Genomic DNA, 23,508 nt, shown 5'->3' with positions numbered 1-23,508 from the left:
CTCACACTCCAAAGCCGTAGGGGGCGATAGTGTATTGTTTTAAAAGTTGTAGAAAAGAAATAAATAATTTGGACTGCTTTCAAAATAGGATCGCTGTTATTTAATTTCGCTGTAAGGATTTACAAAGTTTGTTACTGTGACATTTATATTCAATTTACGCTACGGTATCTGATAACTAACACGGTTGTTTATAAATCATTAAAAAGCGCTGTAAGGTTTACCATTTGTCCTGGTTCCAGGGAAGAATAGTGAAACGCCATCAATACACTACCAGTAAGTATGAAACGACGTAGTTTGTTCAATTAATTAAATTTAGTCTGCAGTTTACCATTTTAGATATACCATGAACATGGTACAGTTTGTTTGTTTTCATTATGTGGATCGCTGGTACGTATGCTAATGATGATATGGATACGAAATATCGTGCTACCTTTATGTTGACATTTGAACTGTCCAAATTGTATACGTGTTTAATTTGTATCAATTCATGCTGCCTTTCGGCAAGAGACGGGCTACACCCTGGACGGGCTGCCAGCTTGTTGCAGGCTAGTACACTATATAAAAACAAGCAATCGCACTCACATTTGCAGACAGGCCATTTTATTTTAGCAAATTCACATATCCTGTAAAATCATGTCATTGGACTGTGAGAGTAAGGTGTAGTACATTGATGTGTAATATACGATAATCCGAGCCGCATCCAGTAAAGAAAATCGTTGCAATGCATTTCCATAAACGAGGAGCGTGGACATTAATGTAATTGTGTTTTATTACTTAAAAAAAACAAAACAAACAAACAGACACAGTAAACACACCCAGCTGTGAGAGAAATTAAGTGGAGAAATGATGATGCAAGCTAAGGATCAGGACATATAGGGCAGTCTTTACCAGAGAGTGTAAATTTTGAAACATTATTCTGTCTGCAGACAAATAGACAATAAACAAGACTCGGGATGCCTCTGTTCTTCAAAAAGAAGCCCAGCGAAGACTCCAAGAAAAAACTGGAATTTCAGTTGTGTCTGGTGATTAGATTGGTTTCCTTTTTAAATGATATGAAATTATACTATTTATTCTCAAGTTCCTAAAACATATTTGTCTCAAAAGACAGAGATTTGAGTTTAATTTTGAACTTAATATATGTAGCTTCCCGATTGTGGAAGCATAGCAGTATGTATTTTGTCTGAAATAATTTATATCTATAACAATTAATAATTATTGGGTTTTAGTCAAAGGAGGCAGGCGCTGATGACGTCCTGGATATCTCTGCCTGTGAACTCTCAGAGGTGAGTTTTATTTCTAGTTTGACTTGAGGGATATAAATTATTTCTTGTTAAATCATTTAGTCATTCTATGTCTAAAATCTTCAGTTTTTCCATTGATTACTGATTCAGTCAGTGGAGTCTACGGTTGTTTTCCCACATTATTAATGTGTCATTATCCAAATATTTCCGTGGTGTTTAGTTGTTTAAAAAGTGATAATTTTTTATGTTAATTGTGTTTGCTGCATTACACTAACCTATCCTGGACCATTTCTGCCACAGGTTCCTACTAGTGCCTATTCCATTTGCAAGGTTATACAGAAAAAGGTAAGGACATTTTTAAGAGATAAAGAAATAAAGGTGTGTTTGTGCATGTGTGCTGCAAGTTGAGTCCATATGTCCTCTCTTTCAGGTCCTGATTCTCCATAACAATGAGTTGAGGTCACTTGTGCCTAAGGGTTGTGATATCGGTACACTTGCCACATTAAAGGTAATTAAAATATTAGTTAAACGTTTTTAATGTTTGTTTTTAATGTACACCAGGAAGCCACAGCAATGAAATATTGAAAATATGAAAATATCTAGTGTCTTAGTGTCTTAGTGGAATGCACAGATACATATGCAAAAAAAATAATCTTCGAGTGGTGCAAATATTATTAACAGTAATCTTCACTATTTTATTGTAGTGGGATAGGTGATACAGGTTCACACAATAAAAAAGAAAACTGTATTTATCCAAAAGGTTTTGGATTTGCATGAGAACAAGCTCACTTCACTTCCAGAGGACATTGGGAAACTGACATCATTGCAGGTAGAGCTATTTTAAAATTAGATTTTAGTAGACATGAAGAGATAACAAGTGATGCTTTGTATTTTTGGTCCGACTTATCAGATTCTTAACTTGGAGAAGAACCGCTTAAAATCTCTGCCACCTTCTATTGGAGATCTGCAGCTTCTGCAGACTCTTAATGTGAAGGGTATGATTTTAACAGCTTAGTACCAGTGAGACAGAAAATGAACAAGTGCCAAAAACATTTTCTTTTTCCCCAATGTGTGGTTAGGAAACTGTCTATGTGAACTGCCGTTTTCAATTGGTTCTCTGAGTAGCCTGCGAACCTTGAATGTCAGTGACAACAACATTGTCCAGCTGCCCAAACAACTGGCTTACATCCGTACCCTTGAGGTGTGTCTTAAAATTATAGCTATCCCTACCAGATCATACAGTGTATATTAGTTTAAACAAATCCTTCATGTGTTATCACAGACCTTTACCCTTGATGCTGCCATGATGACCTATCCACCTTCATCTGTGTGTGTTGAGGGTACAGAGAGCATCCAGCGATTCCTCTGCTCTGGTGAGACTCCACTCATCCTCCCAAGACATGTGTGATTTTCATAGCAATATAATTTGTTGACTCTTAGAGTGCATTTAAACTAGGGCCACTTGTTCCGTGCCAAAGCCGAAATGTCCCCATCCCCTTTTAGGCCCCTACCCCCGATTTATTATATATTTTTTCTTAACTAATTAAGATCGGCTTTTTCAGGGCTTAACTGTGCTCGAAAAATAGATTTATGCAGAAATGGCTTTACTGCGCCACCTCAGGTCAGGTCCAACATTTAGACTTTAAGGTTCCATTGTGACCTTATGTTTCTAATTTGCATGCCTAATTCTTTTGAAAACTCCTCCTAGAGCATTGATGGGATTGTCTTCAATCTTCTTTGACCTGTGCAATCTAGAGTCATGGGTACTGATAAATTGCAAAGAGAACAATCACTTCATTTAAAGTTAAATACTTGGGCAGTTCTATTTACTTGCCTACAACAAGAAAAAAAAATCAAATTGAACAATTACACGACTCGCATTTGTCACAGGATATTTTGATCTGCCGTTTCTACTGATCATTAGCACTAGCATGGCCTCACTATCTGTTTAACCTGTCTCACCTTGTGTCTGTTCAGTGTGTGAAATTATTACTCTTCTACCTCCTTTAGTGAAGGCAATAGGTGCAGAAGCTCATTTATGGATCCAGAGGTGAGACTCTGTGATCTTTGTCAGTCGGAGGTCACCAGAATTAATGTAGTGTCGGTGTGTAATCACGCCAAAATGATGTTGGACATTCTCTGGCCCCCTATCAAATCTGGCCAGCGATGAAATGTTTAGTCACATGTCGTTGATTCATCTCTGGCTGTCACGGTGGTGCCCCGAAAACCAGGTGTCCTTAGGAGACAATTGGAACAATTTCTGGGGAAAATCATGGTCTGATTCGGAGAGACAGTGTCCATCCCACCCGGGATGCTTCTCTCATTTCTAAGACCCAAAGTGACCTGACAAACCAGTCACTTTATGAATAAAGACTGAGCTTCTGGAACATGAAGCAAGCCCTGCATGACATGTTGCTTGCCCTCTGTGATGACACAGGAGTTTGTTGCTTGGCCTCCAGCCGTCACATCCGACATGCCAGCCCCCTGACGTTCATGGTAGTGTGAGGGTCCTATCAATGCTGCTAGCAGCTTTAGTTAAAACTTTTTTATACATGGTTGCCATAGTGGGAAAACATCGCTCACTTTTTATTCATTTGTTTTTCTAATTTTTAGAACAGTCTGACCCAAATGTCCAGATTTATTGACCACGCAAGGTTGTGACTATGTGGTAAATGCATAATGTTCACATTACGTGACTTTTTGTGACTTATGTATGTGACTGTGCTTGAACACCTGTACAGTGCACTATTCCTCCAACTGTGTCATTCCATGGAGGAGTGCTGTGATTTCGCACTCACACTGTCACTCAATCTATATAGTCACTGTTACAATCAAAATAGTCTATAGGCATTTTACAGAATCCCAGGGCCTGACCTCCAACAAGCAATGGTGGCAGGAAAAACTCTCCTTTAACAGGAAGAAGCCTTGAGCAGGACCAGTGGGGAGGGGGAACCCTCCTGCTGATGGTCTGCTGGGTAGAGAGGGAGGAAATAAAGGGGAGGACAGGTAGAGGAGAGAATAGGCAGAGATCATGCAAGTACATTAATCACAACAAGCAGTAAGTGTTGGGTCATTGGTGTCAAAGGTCGGCAGGACCCTGGGACCTCCAGTCCATACTCGGTGCAGATGTTCCTGTACACTATGCCAGCCACCTAGTTATGCCGCTCCATGTATGCCTTGCCTGCTAGCATCTTGCACCCTGCTGTGATGTGCTGGACTGTCTCAGGGGCATCTCCACACAGTCTGCACCTGGGGTCTTGTCTGGTATGGTAGACCCTGGCCTCTATTGTTATGGTGCTCAGGGCCTGTTCTTGTGCAGCCATGATTAGTGCCTCTGTGCTGTCTTTCAGCCCGGCCTTTGTCAGCCACTGGTATGTTTTCTCGGTGTGTGTGGGTGTGTGTGGGTGGGTGGGTGTGTGTATGTGAACATATACACATACATATATACATCCATATACATATATAATTTCATGAATAAGTCGGTCCGGAATGTAAGTTGCAGGACCAGCCAACCTATGAAAGAAAGTACAACTTATAGTTCGGAAAATACGGCAATGATATTTTTTACTTTAGTGTGCTTTGTTAAGGTGCTGTGAGGCCCTGCTGATTCTGCTCCTGATTCTGGCAGGCCTACATGATGAAGCAGATGATTATGCAGCTTTTTTTAGGAGGGGTCCCTATTGCAGGTTGATCGTGATGTGAAAATCTAAGAATATTGAAGGATAATGGGGATTCTACGTACCGATAGTGTATTCTTTTTTTTTTTTTTATGCTAGTGATTGTGTCATCAATCGTGGAGTGGGATTGAAACTTCATTCTGTTCTATTGCACAAGGTTGTTCTTTACCATGAAATAGTTTGTGTTGGTGTTTGGCCAGTGTTGCCAATTGAAGTTGCCGTCTGCTGAGCTCAGTCATGTTGCAAGTGTGTATATTTTGCATAATCTTTAACAAATGGTTTCCTAGTTAATTTCTATACCTCTGTAAAGTTACCAGTTTTTCATCAAATCAATCTTTATTAATATAGTGTCTTATACAATCAAAATTGTTTCAAGGCGCTTTCCAGAATCCCAGGGCCTAACCCCAGACAAGCAACAGTGGCAAGGAAAAACTCCCCTTTAACAGGAAGAAATCTTGAGCAGGAACAGGCTCATGTAGGGGGACCCTCCTGCTGATGGCCGGCTGGGTAAAGAGAGAGGAGAGGGAGAGGAGAATCTCGCATATATGGGCAGGTGTTGAAACTGCTGCGCATTTAACAGAACCAATCATAGGCTTATCACGGCAAGAACCAAGGGGCACTGGAACGGTTCCTACCAACTCTTAAGTCTCTACTACTTACTTATTGTACTGACTTAGATCAGTGCTGGGAAAAACAGCTCTCATGCTTAAAGTTCTCTGCTAAGGAACCTGTACAAGAGAGTACAGGCTTAAGCCCCAATGAGCTGCTTTTAGAACATATGGTTTGGGAACCCTTGGCAGTAATGAAACATGATTGCGTTGACCGAGCAGCTAAGAATCTAATCGACCGTCTGTCCTGTTACCTTTTCCATTAAATTTCTGTCCCTGTATCTTGAAAGACATTGTAGATCTTCAATTATCTTTTCAAATGTTCATTTTTAGACCAGATTACATACATAGTTTATAAAGTGCATAAACCACCAATATGCTCAATGTATAACTATATTTGGATTTCATTATTTGTAATCTCTGGAGATGCAGCTTTATTTAGGGAGTTGGGTTGCCTTATTTGGAAGTAGATGGTTAAATGCATGTTGTTCTTTATTTGTTTTCAGAGGTTGTGATTGAATACTGCCCACCATCCCAGTATCTGCTGCCAGTGCTGGAACATGACTGTGGCAAACAGGATACCAACAGTTTTGACAGCCTTGAGGAAGCCTGGAAGGTTCAATGTCCAATATACTAACACAAATAACACTTTGTGAGTGATAGTAGCTGTATTAATACAGAATTGTATAAGTCACAGTTTTCACTCCTTTCCAGAATAAATTCAGCAACTATGAGAAGAGAAAGGTGAGGGACTCAAGTGACCCAGTCTACATTCTATTCAGCCTTGTTTGGATATATTTTATATTTTCATTTTCACATCAGTTTAATTTAAAAATACATTTTAAAATGAGCACTTTTAGTCTTTCACAATCATTTCCCCCGTTTATCAAATAATACATTTCGTTAGCAGTTAATAATAAACTATCTCTGCTTTTGCTGTATAGTGTGAGTGCATGTGTAGGTGACCTGTACCTCTGTCCTGCAGGAGGAGAAGCAGCAGCAAAAACTTGATTTTGAACGACACCTGGAGGAGAAGCAAAAAGAACACACACAGCTTTTTCTCATGAACATCGCCCACAAGGAAAGCATGCTCAGCTCAGTCCGACAGGTACACAACTTGCATTAAATAAATAAACAAATAAAAAAATGTGTTATTTTACGTAAGAATTTGACACTGGCTACGAACTAGACTCCATTGATATGGAATGATATACAATCATCTGTTACCCAGACAAATGTGGGGAACAACACTAACATGTAACCACGTTTTTAATCTAACTATTCAAAGATCTGGCATTATCTGAATTGGTAACTAAATTCACTTCTTCGTTCTATCAATTAGTACTCTGAAATACTTAAATACATTACAACAAACATAACTTCTTAAAGCTCATGTATGCACAGAAGTTTTTTCTTTCCACACAAGTGTAGAGCTTTCTAAAAGAAAAAGGAAAAAATGGGTCAATCAGAAAGTCAATGTCCCCTCCAAATTCAAATCTAATACAGGCACTTCATTAGTGTATTTAAAATTGGATTTCAATTTTGGTTTTATGTAGGAGCAAGAGCGTCTCGAACACGGGGTCAGCCAGCAGCAGAAGGTCCAGGATGCAGAAAGGATGCTGATGTTGGAGAAGGTCCGACAGGCTGAAGATGATATCAGCAGTCGCATCAACAACATGCTGATGGACAACAACAGGTAAAAATCATGCGTGTTCATCTGTTCACTATTTCTGAATTTCTGGTAACTTTTTATTGTTTATTCAGGCAGAAAAAGAGTGCAGCCTTTTTTCAAGCCCTGGAAGAAGATCGGTGAGCAGTGACCTTGATGATGTCTTTCTGACAGCTTTTTCTTTCCACCTTCAACACCCTTGATTCATTGACTGATAAAATCAATGATTGATAAAATCAATGATTGATAAAATCAATGAATCAATCACTCTTTATTTATATAGCGTCTGTTACAATCAAAATTGTTTCTAGGCACTTTACAGAATCCCAGGGCCTGACCCCCAACAAACAACAGTGGCAAGGAAAAACTCCCCTTTAACAGGAAGAAACCTTGAGCAGGACCAGGTTCATGTAAGGGGACCCTCCTGCTGATGGCCGGCTGGGTAGAGAGGGAGGAGAGGGGGTAGGACAGGTAGAGGAGAGAATAGGTAGACCATAGAAATATATTATTATATTACAGTGGGACCTGTACTTACGAAATTAATTCGTTCCAGAAGTTGTTTCGTAACCTGAAAATTACGTAAGTAGAGACGTGTTTTCCATGTAAATGCCCTAATCCGTTCCAAGCATGTAACAAATACATGTTATCATTAGATTACCGCACAATAAATGTAGGAATTCAGTGCAAAGCTTCTCCAGGAACAAAATGAACTTTTTTACAGGCTAATCTTACATTAGCTGTCATTACTAGCAACGAACGGTAACACTTGTGGTAGCCCCACAATCTAATGGACAAACATACGAACACCCACAATAAATAAAAGTTAAACGAAGGCAACACTGTACAGATTGACGTTCCTCCTAGCCAATGGGATGACAGGAAAATGCTAGGTGATAGCCAATGGCACAGCAGCTACAAGCAAGTTTGCGTTCGCTAAACTCCGCGAGCTGCGAGTAGCAGCCGTAGCGTATTTTTGCCTTTCGTATCCTGAAATTTCTTTTGTAACAAGAGTAAATCATTTCCCGTTAAGACGTTTCGTAACCTGAAAATTTCGCATGTAGAGATGTTCGTAAGTAGAGGTCCCACTGTAATTAAAATAAGCTGCTGGTAGAGTTGAGTGGGTCAGCGGGGTCGGAGGCCAGTAAGTCAGCTTACAGCTATGAAGGCGGCGATACCTGTAGATGAATACAGAAGACAGGGGAGGGGAGAAGCAGAAAAACTACACAAGAAATAACATCACTGGTCTACTTGGTGGAGAGGAGAGCAAAGCAGAGCGTGACCCAGTGGGGTGACCCAGTGGGGTGACCCAGTGGGGTTAGGAGGCCTGACAGGTGATCGTGTTTCTGGACCCTGGCAGCCTCAGCCTACTAAGATGTTAACCTAATAATTAGACGACCCCCTAAGTATGATCATTTGTATGTCTAGGATAATAACTGCAACTACAGAATTAGTGACAATAAGCTTTTTCAAAGAGGTAGGTTTTTATATAGCACTCTACATTCCACGTAGGTGTTTTTATGGAGTCAGAAAAAAAAAAAAACATCCCCAATAATACACTTAAATTCATTACACTGGGTGATGTATTCCTATCCTATAAATCCTATAAAATTTTATTTGGTAAATAAGCCCCCTCATGGCAGTGGAGGTATGGATTTTGGTGATGGGGAACAACAGTAATCCATGGTCAAGAGCATAAGAGTACCACAGCGAATTAACCACCATGACCTCAGAATGCAGATGTTGTAACAGGTAGGGTGTCCTTTACTCAAAGGAAAACAGGTCTATTAAAATCTCTGTTCTAAAAAAAAAAAGAGAGAGAAAAAGAAAAACCTTCTGATCTTATTGAGTACTGTATTTAGTTTTAAAAAATATCTAACTTTTATCACTGCCGTCGTGAGAAGTTTAACTGAAGAGACTGTTAACATCCTAATTTAAACATCTTAAATAGGAATAAAAAAAGAAAAATCTAAACACGGGAAAACACATGAACCGCAATCTCCTGGTTTGAAATAATCACAACCTGTCACTTTGATAAATGTATATTTTACCCCTTTTTTATTTTCTGGCGCTTTTGCATAATCACTTAAGTTTTTTGTTTTGTCTTCAGCATCCGGATGGAGCATTTGGCTGCCATCACACAGGAAGAAGCAAATTCACTGAGGAAGAAGGAGGTAGCAGGTCAGCTAATGTTTTATGGAGTTTTTTTGGTTTTGTTTTACTTGGTGACGACATTGCAACAAATTATTGCTTGGAAATGTACGTTTTTCGAGTCATGAATGTGGTCATTTAAAAAAACAAGATTTTCTTGGGGGAAAAAATCCTTTGAATATCAGCAATACTTTTTTCAATGATCTGTGTTGTACATTTCAAGTTAGTGGCCATATTTATTCAAAGCCTTGCTTATACCAACTCTTTTGCCAGTCTCACTCTGGAAATTACATTTCAAAGTAAATCATCTGCACCGTTATTCATATCATCCATTATTATCAGCTGTGGTGCACATCATTACCTTGTCAAAAAGCACAATCTTTGACTATAAACACCATGAACATCTTATTTTGCTATATTGTCCTAAATTGAGCCATCACGGACAGCTAGTGAGCATTCAACAAATAAAAGGTTAAAATGTTATATTTTTGTTTATCAGATTGGGCAGTCACATAACCCGCACTAAATATAGTTTTTATTCTTTCATTCAGCTTTTATTGTGAACAGGCATTTATCTTCAACTGCGTAATCAGCTCCAGGTTCACTCATGCATTATACTGCTTAATCATTTTAAATTCAAGTGGTTTTGTGGGTATTTTAATCTGAAACCAGTAAGTATAATATGTATATGTGACTGAATCCTACTGGAAAAAGACTTGTCAGTGATCAAATCACATCAAGATCATGTTTAGGTTGTCAGCTATCTGAACATGGCTCCTTTATTCTATTCCTCATCATTTTAGTGGCCATGCAAAGGATGCTCTCAGATAGCAGTACCATGAGTCTCCTGCACGAGGTCAACGATGTCCGCAGACAGACTCTAGTGTCTGAGACCTGCAAAAGGTACAACTGAAACACAAACCTTAATCAGCTAATATATGTTAGCTCTCAAATCAAATATTTTAGAGAAGTAATTGATCTGAAATCACCTTCTGTTTTGGGACAGTATGGAGTATTTTGACAGAAAGTTTGATAGGGTGATGTCCCTGCAGCTTTTGGACAAATCTAAAGCCATTACCCAAATCATACAGGAGGTGAGATCTAGTTAGTGTAGAAAAAAACAAGGCATGGTGGAGTATTTATATAACTAATCATATGTTGTTATTTTTGTCTGTAGGAGGAGATGCAGAAAGCTGCATTTCAGGCCCTGCAGCTGCAGAAAGATGCCGTGCACAACTACATTCGTGACCAGGTCTTTGTATGATAATCTAGATAGCAAAGGGTAAAGGCCAAACATGTAATTTCAGATATCTCTCTCTTTTCATGGCCACATTATCCCTTTTGGGATCATGGAGTCTGTCCCAGCTGCATATGGTTGAAGGCAGGGTACACCCCTGAATGAGTCTGTCAGCTCATCACGGGTGTTGGGAGCCAAAGGTTCCCTATGCAAGCATTTGGGGGTCGGTACCTTGCAAAAAAAACAAAAGCAGGGGCTGGCTCCATACTAACAGAACACCTTCCAAATTTTGTCTGTTCCAGGGCTTGAACCAAGTTTCATAGTCCTGTCCCCTACAGGCTGACCTACCATTGCCCTATTTCAGATATATTTTGTGCAAAAAGAGTGGAAATTGGGGGCTGTTTAATTATTGAAAGTTACTCACATACTTTTGATAAAGATAAAAAGGTAGTTTTGATAAACTGTACAAACCTGTGGTTTGTACAGTTTGACCAGCCATAAATTTAAGATCCTGGTGAATCTGATTCAGTACTCAGACATGTTACTCCACATGTTGCATTCAACATACTGTGTCAGTGTACATTTTGTTCCCACAATACATGTTGTATTGATGTAAGCAAGTATTGATTCATGTTTGTACCGGTGCTTAAACATTTTAAGACCCTTCCTGTCTTGTTATGCCGATGGACTTCAGACCAAAATTACTTAAAGATTCACTCTTTTAAGATGGACCCCTTCCAAAAAGTAGCCTATTTCAGAGACAAATATATTTTGGTTTACAGTAAATTTAATGTATATGAATAGGTGTATGCTCTGTAGGTTCAAGGAGTTTTCTCCAGTTGTTAAGCTGCTATAAATACTTATAATTATTTTGTTTGTTTTTATTCAGTAACGATCTACGTCAAATCTCAGTATACTGTAGCTCTTTTGACTCATCTTAAGTAATTTATTTTAGCCTCTTTGGTTCTCAGTTGGATGCCCGTGATGAACTTAAGTTTTGTTAATCAGTCAACCATGTCATTAGCGCTTTCATCCAAATTTCAGTTTTGGAACACATCTCTTATGTTGGCTTCATGTTTGCTTCTCCACTGTCTCCAGATTAAGCTAATAGAGGATGATTTAAAGCAGCTGACTAAATTAGAGATTAAAAGACGCAATCTGGACACTGAGAACTTGCAGGTGGGTGCACCTACTTTTTTGCCTTTTTTGCCACTTTATACCTTTTTTTTATTATTGTCATTGAAGGAATTGCTTTGTCACATCTCCATGACAACATATTCAAAATGATTTACACTTCTTCAAACCACACAATACCATGTACATGGTAATTCCATTGAGTAGTGGGTGTATCTAAATGTGTAGTCATGGTGCCTCAACAGATGTGTTTGTGTGCAGGAGTTTTTGGTGGAGCAGCGAAGCGCTCTTAGTGGCATGCTGCAGCAGTTAATGAAACAAAGAGACCAAAGAGAGCAAGAACTCCGTCAGGTTCTGGTGAGCACACACTCGGTAGTGGTAGTTCTAGTGATAGTAGTACTGTGTGTGTGAGTGTGTGTCAAGTGTTCATGTCTGTGTAGATTCTCAATCATCCAGGTCATTGTATCCAAGGTAGTTTTCTCTGTCAACTGGACTGGGTTTCTTCTCTTGAAAACGTTTCGCCTTCTATCCAGAAGGCTTCTTCAGTTCTGAAATCACTGGGGAGAGAGCTTGAAAATATATAGCCCCTGTGGACCATTTGCATGCTAATGATCTGGGTGGTCACCTGAGAGTCGTTAGCAGGGTCGTTGGTCGGGTCGTTCACCTAGTTTCTGTTGAGGTGTCTCCCCTTTGTCTGCTGGATCACATGGTGGTGAGTCACTGGGTCTCCTGGAATGGTGTGAATGTTTGTTTTGCTGTTGGAAGGAGTGGAGGACTGCATTGTATGTGGGTGATAGGAAGTGCCTCAGGCCATCACCTCTGTTTAAGGATGTTTTTTCCAATTTGACATGGATAGCTTCCTTGACCCCCCTTTCAAACCAGCGGTCTTCTCTGGCCAGTATCCTTACTTGGCTGTCCTCGAAGGAGTGCCCACTCTCCTTTAGGTGTAAGTGGACTGCTGAATCTTGACCTGACGAAGTGGCGCGTCTGTGTTGTGCCATTCTTCTGTGGAGAGGTTGTTTGGTTTCCCCAATGTACAGTTCCTTGCATTTCTCCTGACACTGTACAGCATAAACAACATTACTTTGTTTGGGTCTTGGTGTCTTGTCCTTTGGGTGTACTAACCTCTGTCTGAGAGTGTTGCTGGGTTTGAAATGAACCGGTATGTCGTGTTTCTGGAGGATCCTCCTAAACTTCTCCGAGACTCCAGACAGGTAGGGGATGGAAACACTGTGGCGTTTGTTTCTCTCCTCCTCTCCTTTGCTGGGGTCTCGCTTTCTTGAGGTTTTGGTGAAGGCCCAGTCTGGGTAGCCACATGTTTTGAGAGCTGTCTTAATGTGGTCCTGTTCCTTCTTTCTGCCTTGGGATGTGGTGGGTATTTCTCTGGCCCGGTGTTGAAGAGTTCTGATCACTCCCAACTTGTGTTCCAGTGGGTGGTGAGAGTCAAACTGAAGGTACTGGTCGGTATGTGTAGGTTTTCTGTAGACTTCGATGGTGAGACTTCAGTGATCTTGACTGCGCAGTCCAGAAAGGCCAGACTGTTTCCTTTTATATCTTCCCGGGTGAATTTTACATGCTCGTCTGTTTTGTTGAGGTGATCGGAGAACGCTTCCAATTCTTGTGTTTGAATTTTGACCCAGGTGTCATCCACATACCTGAACCAGTGGCTTGGCGCAGTTCCTGTGAAGGATGTCAGGGCCTGGGATTCCACCTTTTCCATGTATAGATTGGCAACTATGGGGGATACTGGTGAGTCCATGGCACAGCCATGTTTCTGCCTGTAGAAGCCTTCTTTGTATTGGAAATAGGTGGTGTTCAAACACAGGTCCAGCATGGTGCAGATTTGGGCCGGTGTTAAGGTTGTTCTTTCTGGAAGATTCTTGTCCAATAGAAGGTGCTTGTGGATGGTGTCTATGGCACTGGCGGTGGGGATGCACGTGAAGAGTGACGTGATATCATAAGATACCATAGTCTCTTCTGGAAGTAGTGTGAGTCCACTGACCTTTTGAGCAAAGTCTTGGGAGTTTTTGATGAACCATGATGAACCAACCACACCACATCAAAAACTCCCAAGACTTTGCTCAAAAGGTCAGTGGACTCACACTACTTCCAGAAGAGACTATGGTATCTTATGATATCACGTCACTCTTCACGTGCATCCCCACCGCCAGCGCCATAGACATCATCCACAAGCACCTTCTATTGGACAAGAAAAATCTGCACCATGCTGGACCTGTGTTTGAACACCACCTATTTCCAATACAAAGAAGGCTTCTACAGGCAGAAACATGGCTGTGCCATGGGCTCACCAGTATCCCCCATAGTTGCCAATCTATACATGGAAAAGGTGGAATCCCAGGCCCTGACATCCTTCACAGGAACTGCGCCAAGCCACTGGTTCAGGTATGTGGATGACACCTGGGTCAAAATTCAAACACAAGAATTGGAAGCGTTCTCCGATCACCTCAACAAAACAGACGAGCATGTAAAATTCACCCGGGAAGATGTAAAAGGAAACAGTCTGGCCTTTCTGGACTGCGCAGTCAAGATCACTGAGGACAGAAGTCTCACCATCAAAGTCTACAGAAAACCTACACATACCGACCAGTACCTTCAGTTTGACTCTCACCACCCACTGGAACATAAGTTGGGAGTGATCAGAACTCTTCAACACCGGGCCAGAGAAATACCCACCACATCCCAAGGCAGAAAGAAGGAACAGGACCACATTAAGACAGCTCTCAAAACATGTGGCTACCCAGACTGGGCCTTCACCAAAACCTCAAGAAAGCGAGACCCCAGCAAAGGAGAGGAGGAGAGAAACAAACGCCGCAGCGTTTCCATCCCCTACCTGTCCGGAGTCTCGGAGAAGTTTAGGAGGATCCTCCAGAAACACGACATACCGGTTCATTTCAAACCCAGCAACACTCTCAGACAGAGGTTAGTACACCCAAAGGACAAGACACCAAGACCCAAACAAAGTAATGTTGTTTATGCTGTACAGTGTCAGGAGAAATGCAAGGAACTGTACATTGGGGAAACCAAACAACCTCTCCACAGAAGAATGGGACAACACAGACGTGCCACTTCGTCAGGTCAAGATTCAGCAGTCCACTTATACCTAAAGGAGAGTGGGCACTCCTTCGAGGACAGCCAAGTAAGGATACTGGCCAGAGAAGACCGCTGGTTTGAAAGGGGGGTCAAGGAAGCTATCCATGTCAAATTGGAAAAACCATCCTTAAACAGAGGTGGTGGCCTGAGGCACTTCCTATCACCCACATACAATGCAGTCCTCCACTCCTTCCAACAGCAAAACAAACATTCACACCATTCCAGGAGACCCAGTGACTCACCACCATGTGATCCAGCAGACAAAGGGGAGACACCTCAACAGAAACTAGGTGAACGACCCGACCAACGACCCTGCTAACGACTCTCAGGTGACCACCCAGATCATTAGCATGCAAATGGTCCACAGGGGCTATATATTTTCAAGCTCTTTCCCCAGCGATTTCAGAACTGAAGAAGCCTTCTGGATAGAAGGCGAAACGTTTTCAAGAGAAGAAACCCAGTCCAGTTGACAGAGAAAACTACCTTGGAGTCAAGTGTTCATATTTTGCAGTTTTACACTAATTAATATGAACACATTATCTTTAAAAAGCTGGAATTGAAAATGCAAGTAAATTAACATATTTGGATCTAAATTTTATAGTTCACTCTCTGTACTACCCAAAAATAAGCCCCATTTATATAACTTTTGTGATAGCAGTAATAAAATACATTATAATATTTTGTGTATAAAGTTCCACACTAAAGTTCTGACTATTTTATGTCATTTTAAGAGAAGCATGTGAATTGCTGTGCTTCTTTAACCAGGCTAAAAACTTTAAAGATGAGGTTATAAATTAAAGTAATTACACCTTTCTGTAACCTTTATAGTGTTACTGTGGCAATAGGATTGAAGGTGACTACTTTATACTGGATGTGAATGAAAAAAATGACATTTTGTTTAATATGAAACATGAAGTTACACCTTTCACCCAGTGCAAGATGTTGTCTCTGCTAGAAGTAAGTTTTTAGACGTATGAATCATACAGTGCAGTTGGGAGTACTCATATGAATCAGATGATTTTGAGTGTGATTTGGACTCTTGTGTTTTATCAGTAAAAAAACAAAACAAGCAGATGTACAATCATGTACAATGTTGCCAATTCTGTAGGTGGTCAAAAAGATACAGAGCTCCTCCTCTCAAATGAAAGTGACTCATGGGAAATGTGGGAAATCTTTAAAATTTCTAGCCATTTGCAGTTATTGTTGTCCAGATTTTCCCAATTTATAAACTCTATTAATAATTTAAACTTAAATAATGGGATAATGCCAAAGTCATTAGCCCATTGTTATGCTTATGCTTTAGAATTACTGTATCTAAAAAAATTAAATACAATAATTCTAATTTTTAGAAGACTCCAATGGGGTCACAGTTGTATCTGGATATTTAGGGAACTTGTTCTACCGTGGGAGTAAGTGGCAACAGATTATGCATCTTCATTTTCATCCTTGATGACTTTCACTGATGGTAGAAATTAATGTGCGTCTTGTTTGCTGTTGTCTTCACCCTTTGATCTTGTCATTATTTTTATTTTTTTTTAGGTCGAGATGCAGCTGAAGTCAGACTCCAACCAGCAGAATTACTGGATGATCCAGTACCAGAGGCTACTGAACACCAAACCACTGACTCTGCGTATGCAGGTGCAGAGGGTGTCATGGAGGGCAGTGATCAACATAATGTCCAGGCAAGCTCATGCATAATCTGCATGTTTCTGACAGGAGGCTGGCGTGGAGACTGGACTGGTTAACATGCTGTGCAAACTGTCTGCTCAGCACTATCTGCCCATCCTGGTTCATCATAAAGTCACCACGGAGTCTTTGCGCCACATGAAGTCATCAGACCTAAAGAAGGTCTGTGTTCAACATTATTACCCTTTAATCAGTTGGTTATTTCCTCATCATTCCTAGTTATTAATAAGGCATCAGTTACTTCGACTAAGATTTTTTTTCAGGATTAAATAGTTAACCTATATAAATTTTCTATTCTCAGTGTGAATATTTTCTGATTTCTTTCCCAATTTTTCAGAGCCAATTGATTTTTTTTGTGTGTGTTTGCGTGCCAAAAAAATCTCCATCATTGACATTTACATTGACATTTTATAAACCAAACAGCTCATACATGATTCAAATCGTGATAAACGTCATAAGTACTTTATTTTTAATAAACAATTATTATACCACTATGCTATAATTTTTTTTAATATAGTGGTAAGGCTCTACATTGTTAAGAACACTGTAAATCCATAATATATTAAACTGATTAAATTATTACAATAATGTCAGCATTAAATCAAATCAATCTTCAAATCAAATCAATCTTTATTTATATAGCGTCTTTTACAATCAAAATTGTTTCAAGGTGCTTTCCAGAATCCCAGGGCCTAACCACAGACAAGCAACAGTGGCAAGGAAAAACTCCCCTTTAACAGGAGGAAACCTTGAGCAGGACCAGGCTCATGTAAGGGGGTCCTCCTGCTGATGGCCAGCTGGGTAAAGAGAGGAGAGGAGACTAACTATTATCAAAATGTTAATTTGGAGATGACATGGTCTCAGCTTCCTGTGTGTTCGGTTAAAGCTGTTTGCGGCTCACAGTTTTTAAGGGAAATGACTCAGGAGGCGTAGTGGGGATACTCCTGCTTGACGAAGGTTATATGTTCGCTTCCCAGTTACAACAGGCCTTTCTCTATTGAATTACTATCTTCTTCTTTGCACTAGTAATTCTATTTATCTATTTAGATTAGTGAATATTGAAGGTTGAATTAATGAAATTTTTTATTTTTTTCAGCTTGGGATCCATGAAATTGGAGTGCAGAAGGCTCTTCTAAACTGGGCTCAGGAGAATCACCCTGAAAGTATGTAACACACATCACATAAACTGGAATTATTATTAGATCAGACAAATGACATCAGCACCATGTAAACTTTATTTCTTTCTTAGATATTCCGATCAATCAATGCAAATTAATATTGCAGAAGATGGTACTTTATGCCCTCTAAATTTATTAAACTTGCTATAACTAAAGAAATGGACAAGGGCAAGATATCAGTAGTCAAGCAAAATAAAGTTAAAGATTGCTGATTTACTGAATGCTGTTGTTAGTGTTTATTAGTGGTCATCTGCACAGTAGGTAGCTGGTATTCCCTCCAGTTACTTTAGAGGTGAAATATTTCCAAAAAGCTAAAGGAAGGCCAGTTTAAGTTTTGAATCTAAAAGTTCTCAAATATTATACAATTACATACTGTAATCAATGCATTTCAGCATATATTAAGGGTGATGATTGGCCATCTTTTTCACTTTCTGCAGCAGCATCTCAGAAGAATGATGAGGCAGCATCCGTGCCCATGGCGTCACCTCCTTTAACCCCATCATTACTTCCCAATGCCATTGTCTTTCATGCCCCCAGCTCCCCTGTCACCCCTGGGACCCCCGTTACACCTTCAGCTCCCAGCCCTGTGGAGGGGCCAGGCATCTCCGAGTGTGTGGTCTGCATGGAGGCTGCGGTATTTCATTTTATTGATACATATAAGGAGTTTTTTATTAGAGAGTGTTTAATCATAACTTCCTCCTGTTTGTCTGTCCAGGCTCAGATCATCTTTTTGCCCTGTGGTCATGTTTGCTGCTGTCAGGTGTGCAGCGGTGCATTGCAGGGATGTCCTCTGTGTCGCAGCACCATATTACAGTGTGTTCGTCTTTACCATGGCTAAACCCAGAGGCAACAACACTGTGCTGATCTCTTGCATCCTGTGTATTTATGCGTCATATACTAAAGCTGCTGTGAGTTCACCTTGTTATGGTAAATGATTTGAGCCACAATACTCCTATTAAAATAGTACTTTGTATGTGCTGTTGGAACCATTTTTAATATTTCCCTTTCTTTTATCTTTATTCTGTTCAGGCATACAATGTAAACAATTTCAGGTGTTTCAGTCTGATTTTTCTTCATGTTCCACATTTTCAACTGATACAGGCCTTTATCCATGTTTACTGAACCCGTTTCATTATTTGTCTCCATTTGTCTCGGGTTTTGATTTTTTTTTTCATTTTAAATCTATTTTGTGAAAGTAAGCAAGCCTATGCAGATCTAAGCAAAGCAAGACATCTTTAATCATTGGAAGATTAAAATAATATTTTTAACATTGCAACTACTCTCTTTTTCATTTCACGAACCTTAATGTCCTGATTTTATTTTTTATTTGCCATTGTTATTTGACCCTATTTTCCATCTTGCGGTTATTTAAATGTATTTACTGTATATTCTACCTATATACCAATGTATATAATACGTCACAACTAAATGAAGGCAAAATTATTCACTTCACTATTGCATGCTTTGAAGCGCTCTTAACCTTGTTACATTCGTATGTTTCAGGAGCTATCTTTACCTGTTACATATGAATGTTGGCTCTGTATAAAACTTGTCATCGGGGTTGCTATGAAGTGTTAAATTTCACTCATCTTAGCCTAGGATAGCCCTACCTGAGAGATGTATTGCAAATAAACAAGCGACCGTGCTGAAATAGATTTGGTACAATCCTGTTGAGTGTCTTGTCACATTATTAGATGGTTTTATTTTAGAAAGTGAAACCCATAGAAAGCTGAAATATAGATTACACAAGGTGAAATATATTTAAAAATTTATATTTTTAATGATAATGAAAACCCCAAATTCAGTGACTCGGAAAATTAAACAAAAAAAATTTAAAAAGCATATTTTAAGCAGAAATGTCATTTCTTAAAAGAATATCCATATGCACTCAATACTTAGTGCACAAATCAGTGCAGGGCTATTCAATTAATTTGGACTTGGGGCCTGTTCATGAATCTGAGGCAAAATAAAGGGCCAGAGAATATGAGTAAGCATGGTAACAAATAAAGAAATTGCTACAACAGAAAGCGTCAATATATTCTATTTTGTAAATGCAGAACAACTTATCCATATAAATTCACACATAGACTACTACTGTAATAACTTTAGTCTAGTCTGAACATAAATCACCATAAGAATCAGTCCCGGTCAGCCATATCGCACAATCTCCATCAACATAAATAAAAGCAAAGTGCATATAACAATATAACAGTAAATTATCTTTTCTTAAGACAATGTATTTCAAATTACACCCAGTTTAGGTGAGCCATATCGGGGTTTTTTTTTTTTTTTTTATATTTTCAGTAATTTAACTGACAAACAACTTAAATTCCAAGTGCATCAACAAATACAAAACAAAACCGCATAGTATGCCTCTAACAACAATGTAACAGTGCCCTTATCAAGGGCAAAACATTTCAATATTCAATAACACCTCTATTCAATCAATCAATCAATCTTCATTTGTATAGCGTCTTTTACAATCAGAATTGCTTCAAGGCGCTTTCCAGAATCCCAGGGCCTAACCCCAGACAAGCAACAGTGGCAAGGAAAAACTCCCCTTTAACAGGAAGAAACCTTGAGCAGGACCAGGCTCATGTAGGGGGACCCTCCTGCTGATGGCTGGCTAGGTAAAGAGTGAGGAGAGGAGAGGAGAGGAGGAGAGGAGAGAGAGGAGAGGAGGGAGGGAGGGAGAGGAGAGGAGGGGAGGTAGAGGGAGGGTAGAAGAGACTAGAGGAGAGGCATAGCTCTAGAGCTACCTACCTAAGAATACCATATAATATTATTTTAATTAAATTGAATTGAAAAGCTGCTGGTTGAGTGGGTCAGCAGGATCGGAGGTCAGTATACAGCTCTGAAGGCGACGATACCTGTAAATGGATACAGAAGGGGGGGGGCAGAAAAACTACACAGGAAATAGCATTACTAGTCTACTTGATGAGGAGGAGGGAAGAGGAAACCATGACCCAGTGCGGTGACAGAGGCCTGTCAGGTGATCATGTTTCTGGACCCCGGCAGCCTTGGCCTATAGCAGCATAGCTAAGATGTTAACCTAATGATTAGACAACCTCCTAAGTATGTTAATTTGTCTGTCTATGATAATAACTGGAACTACAGAATTAGTAACAATAAGCTTTTTCAAAGAGGTAGGTTTTAAGCCTAATCTTAAAAGTAGCGATGGAGTCAGCCTCCCATACCTGGACAGGGAGCTGGTTCCATAGCAGGGGGGCCTGGTAGCTAAATGCTCGGCCCCCCATTTTACTCCTAGAAACTCTGGGGACCACAAGTTGACCAGCATTCTAAGAGCGGAGCGGTCTATTGGGCTGGTAAGGTGTCACTAGCCCCTCCAGGTAGGCTGGAGCTAGGCCTCAGAGGACCTTGTAGGTCAATAGAAGGGTTTTATTCTAAATTTAACGGGCAGCCAATGAAGAGACGCCATTACAGGAGTTATGTGATCTCTTTTGTCAATACCTGTCAAAACTCTAGCTGCAGCATTTTGGATCAGCTGGAGGCTTTTTAAAGAGGAGTTTGCACACCCTGATAATAAAGAATTACAATAGTCCAGCCTGGAAGTAACAAATGCATGGACTAACCCTGCCTGGTTGCTTGGATCTCCAGCTACCTCACTGACAGGCCGCAGTTCGTCAGGATGAAGGACATCACGTCTGACACTGTGGTCAGCAGCATCGGTGCTCCACAGGGGACTGTGCTGTCCCCCATCCTTCTGTTACAACTCCGAAATGTGTCATATCCAGAATTTCGCAGATGACACAGCCATCGTTGGATGTATCAGAGACGACAAAGAGGAGGAGTACCGGTGCCTGGTGAGGGACTTTGTTGCCTGGTGCCACAACAACAGCCTGCAGCTCAACACCTCCAAAACTAAAGAACTGGTCAAGGTCAATACCTTGGGAGGGACCGACCGAGACCTAGACTAGTTCAGATAGGAACGGAGGAGGTAGAGGGCGTGCAGACCTACAAATATCTTGGGCTGTGGTTGGACAATAGGCTGGACTGGACAAGCAACACGAGGCAGCATCCTGTCCTACGCTGTGGTGTGCTGGGGGGGGAGTGTGACAAAAGCGGACCTCTCCAGACTGGAGAAGCTGATCAGGCGGGCCAGCTCGGTGGTGGGGATGAAGCTGAAACCTCTGGCGACACTGGCAGAGAGGAGAACTATTGACAAACTGCGGAGCATCATGGACAATGTCCGCCAACCTCTGCACACTGTCATCCACAGCCAGAGAACCCTGATCAGCCAGAGGCTGTGCCTGCCCAAGTTCAGGACAAACAGACTGGGGAACTCATTCATCCCCCGAGCCATCAGACTGTTCAACTCCTCACTGGGGGGGAGGAGGGCCAACAGAAGGACTGGAACAACACTGCAATAACATAATACCATGACATCCATTCATCCATCTATTCATTTATTTACATTTTTATAGTTTTATATTTATATTTATATTCTATTTTTAATTTATTCTATTTTATTTCTTATTTTATTCTATTTTTATTATCTTTAATAGGTTTAATGGTGTGTAATGGTGGTGGGTAATTTTGTACAGTGCTGTACGTTTTTTTGGAGATGCTAATTTCCCTGATGGACACCCCCTAAAGGGATCAATAAAGTACTCTGAATCTGAATCTGAATCTGAATCTAACTTTTCAGCATCATGGTGGGTCAGTAGTTTTCTAATCCTTGTGCTGTTCCTCAGGTGAAAAAAGGCACTTCTAGGAGACTAATTTAATGTGTGAGTTGAAGGAGAGATTTTGATCAAAAGTTACTCCTAGATTCCTCACAGAAAGACTAGAGACTAGAGAGACTGTGATGAGATACCATCAAGAGTGATCATGTGATCTAATCTATCCCTAAGAGGTTCAGGGCCAAACACCATGACCTCAGTTTTTCCTGAGTTAAGGAGGAGGAAATTTGAAGACATCCAGGACTTTATGTCTTTAAGACAGGTCTGAAGCTTCACTAACTTCTCTGTCTCATCTGGTTTCATGGATAGATAAAGCTGAGTGTCATCAGCAAAATTGAAAATTTATCCCATGCTGCCAAATAATGTTCCCTAAGGGTAGCATGTACAAGGTGAAAAGGATTGGTCCAAGTACAGAACCTTGAGGAACTCCATGGCTATCCCTACTGTATGAAGAGGGAAAGCCATGGACATGCACAAACTGGTATCTATCAGATAAATATGATCTAAACCAGTCTAGTGCTGTCCCTTTAATGCCAATCACATGTTCCAGTCTATGTAACAGGATGCTGTGATCAACTGTATCAAAAGCAGCACTGAGGTCCAGCAGAACCAGCATAGAGACCAGTCCATGATCTGAAGCTATGAGAAGATCATTAGTAACTTTAAGAAGTGCTGTTTCTGTGCTGTAGTGAGCTCTAAAGCCTGACTGAAACATCTCAAACAGGCTGTTTCTCTGCAGGTGCTCCAGTAACTGAGTCACCACCACCTTCTCTAGAATTTTAGAGATAAAAGGAAGGTTGGATATCGTCCTGTAGTTTGCTAAGACATCAGGATCCAATGATGGTTTTTTAAGCAACGGCTTAATCACTGCCACCTTGTAGGACCGGGGTACCTAACTGTTAGGTTCCAACAACCTGAAACACGAGAAAAACAAATGAGGCAAAGACAACAGTTTTGAATTTTACTTGCAAGGAGAACGGAGAGATGTGCTCAGTTACAGATCTCCAACACGTTCTGCCGCACACCTCCCACCATCCTTCTTTTATTGAAATTAGGAGGTCCCTAGTTACAGAAGTCAAATGTGTCTAAGGGAGGGGGAAAACACAAGATAGCAGG

At 40.5% G+C, this 23,508-nt stretch overlaps 1 protein-coding gene across 4 annotated transcripts; it reads left to right on the top strand.

The window, feature by feature from the left end:
• Positions 1–19,359, top strand: lrsam1 (leucine rich repeat and sterile alpha motif containing 1). Of its 4 annotated transcripts, XM_057018711.1 has the most exons (26): positions 1–111; positions 207–273; positions 927–1,022; positions 1,227–1,283; positions 1,542–1,586; positions 1,672–1,749; positions 2,002–2,070; positions 2,152–2,236; positions 2,321–2,442; positions 2,524–2,614; positions 6,033–6,142; positions 6,241–6,270; positions 6,512–6,634; positions 7,083–7,222; positions 7,291–7,335; positions 9,303–9,373; positions 10,147–10,246; positions 10,350–10,437; positions 10,521–10,595; positions 11,679–11,759; positions 11,976–12,071; positions 16,365–16,463; positions 16,542–16,673; positions 17,608–17,674; positions 18,127–18,323; positions 18,405–19,359. In XM_057018711.1, exons 3-26 carry the CDS (start codon positions 954–956, stop codon positions 18,525–18,527), a joined length of 2,193 nt encoding a protein of 730 aa, XP_056874691.1. In that variant the 5' UTR covers positions 1–111; positions 207–273; positions 927–953; the 3' UTR covers positions 18,528–19,359. The 4 variants fall into 4 exon arrangements, with proteins under 4 accessions (XP_056874691.1, XP_056874692.1, XP_056874690.1 ...); XM_057018712.1 differs by having other exon boundaries at positions 33–273; positions 18,130–18,323; XM_057018710.1 differs by having other exon boundaries at positions 34–273.
• The last annotated feature ends 4,149 nt before the right edge of the window (positions 19,360–23,508 follow it).

Source organism: Takifugu flavidus, chromosome 20, assembly GCF_003711565.1.
Source record: "Takifugu flavidus isolate HTHZ2018 chromosome 20, ASM371156v2, whole genome shotgun sequence".
NCBI lineage: Eukaryota > Metazoa > Chordata > Actinopteri > Tetraodontiformes > Tetraodontidae > Takifugu > Takifugu flavidus.
The sequence above is the reverse complement of the archived record's forward strand: the minus strand, read 5'-3'. Positions and strand labels throughout refer to the sequence as shown.

What these genes read in the sequence shown, in the direction of transcription:
- lrsam1 (XM_057018711.1), top strand. Translation starts at nt 954, where the DNA reads ATGCCTCTGTTCTTCAAAAAGAAGCCCAGCGAAGACTCCAAGAAAAAA. An exon ending in TGGAATTTCAGTTGTGTCTG is followed by an intron (nt 1,023 to 1,226) that starts GTGATTAGATTG and finishes ATTGGGTTTTAG; the next exon opens with TCAAAGGAGGCAGGCGCTGA. An exon ending in CAAGCCCTGGAAGAAGATCG is followed by an intron (nt 7,336 to 9,302) that starts GTGAGCAGTGAC and finishes TTTTGTCTTCAG; the next exon opens with CATCCGGATGGAGCATTTGG.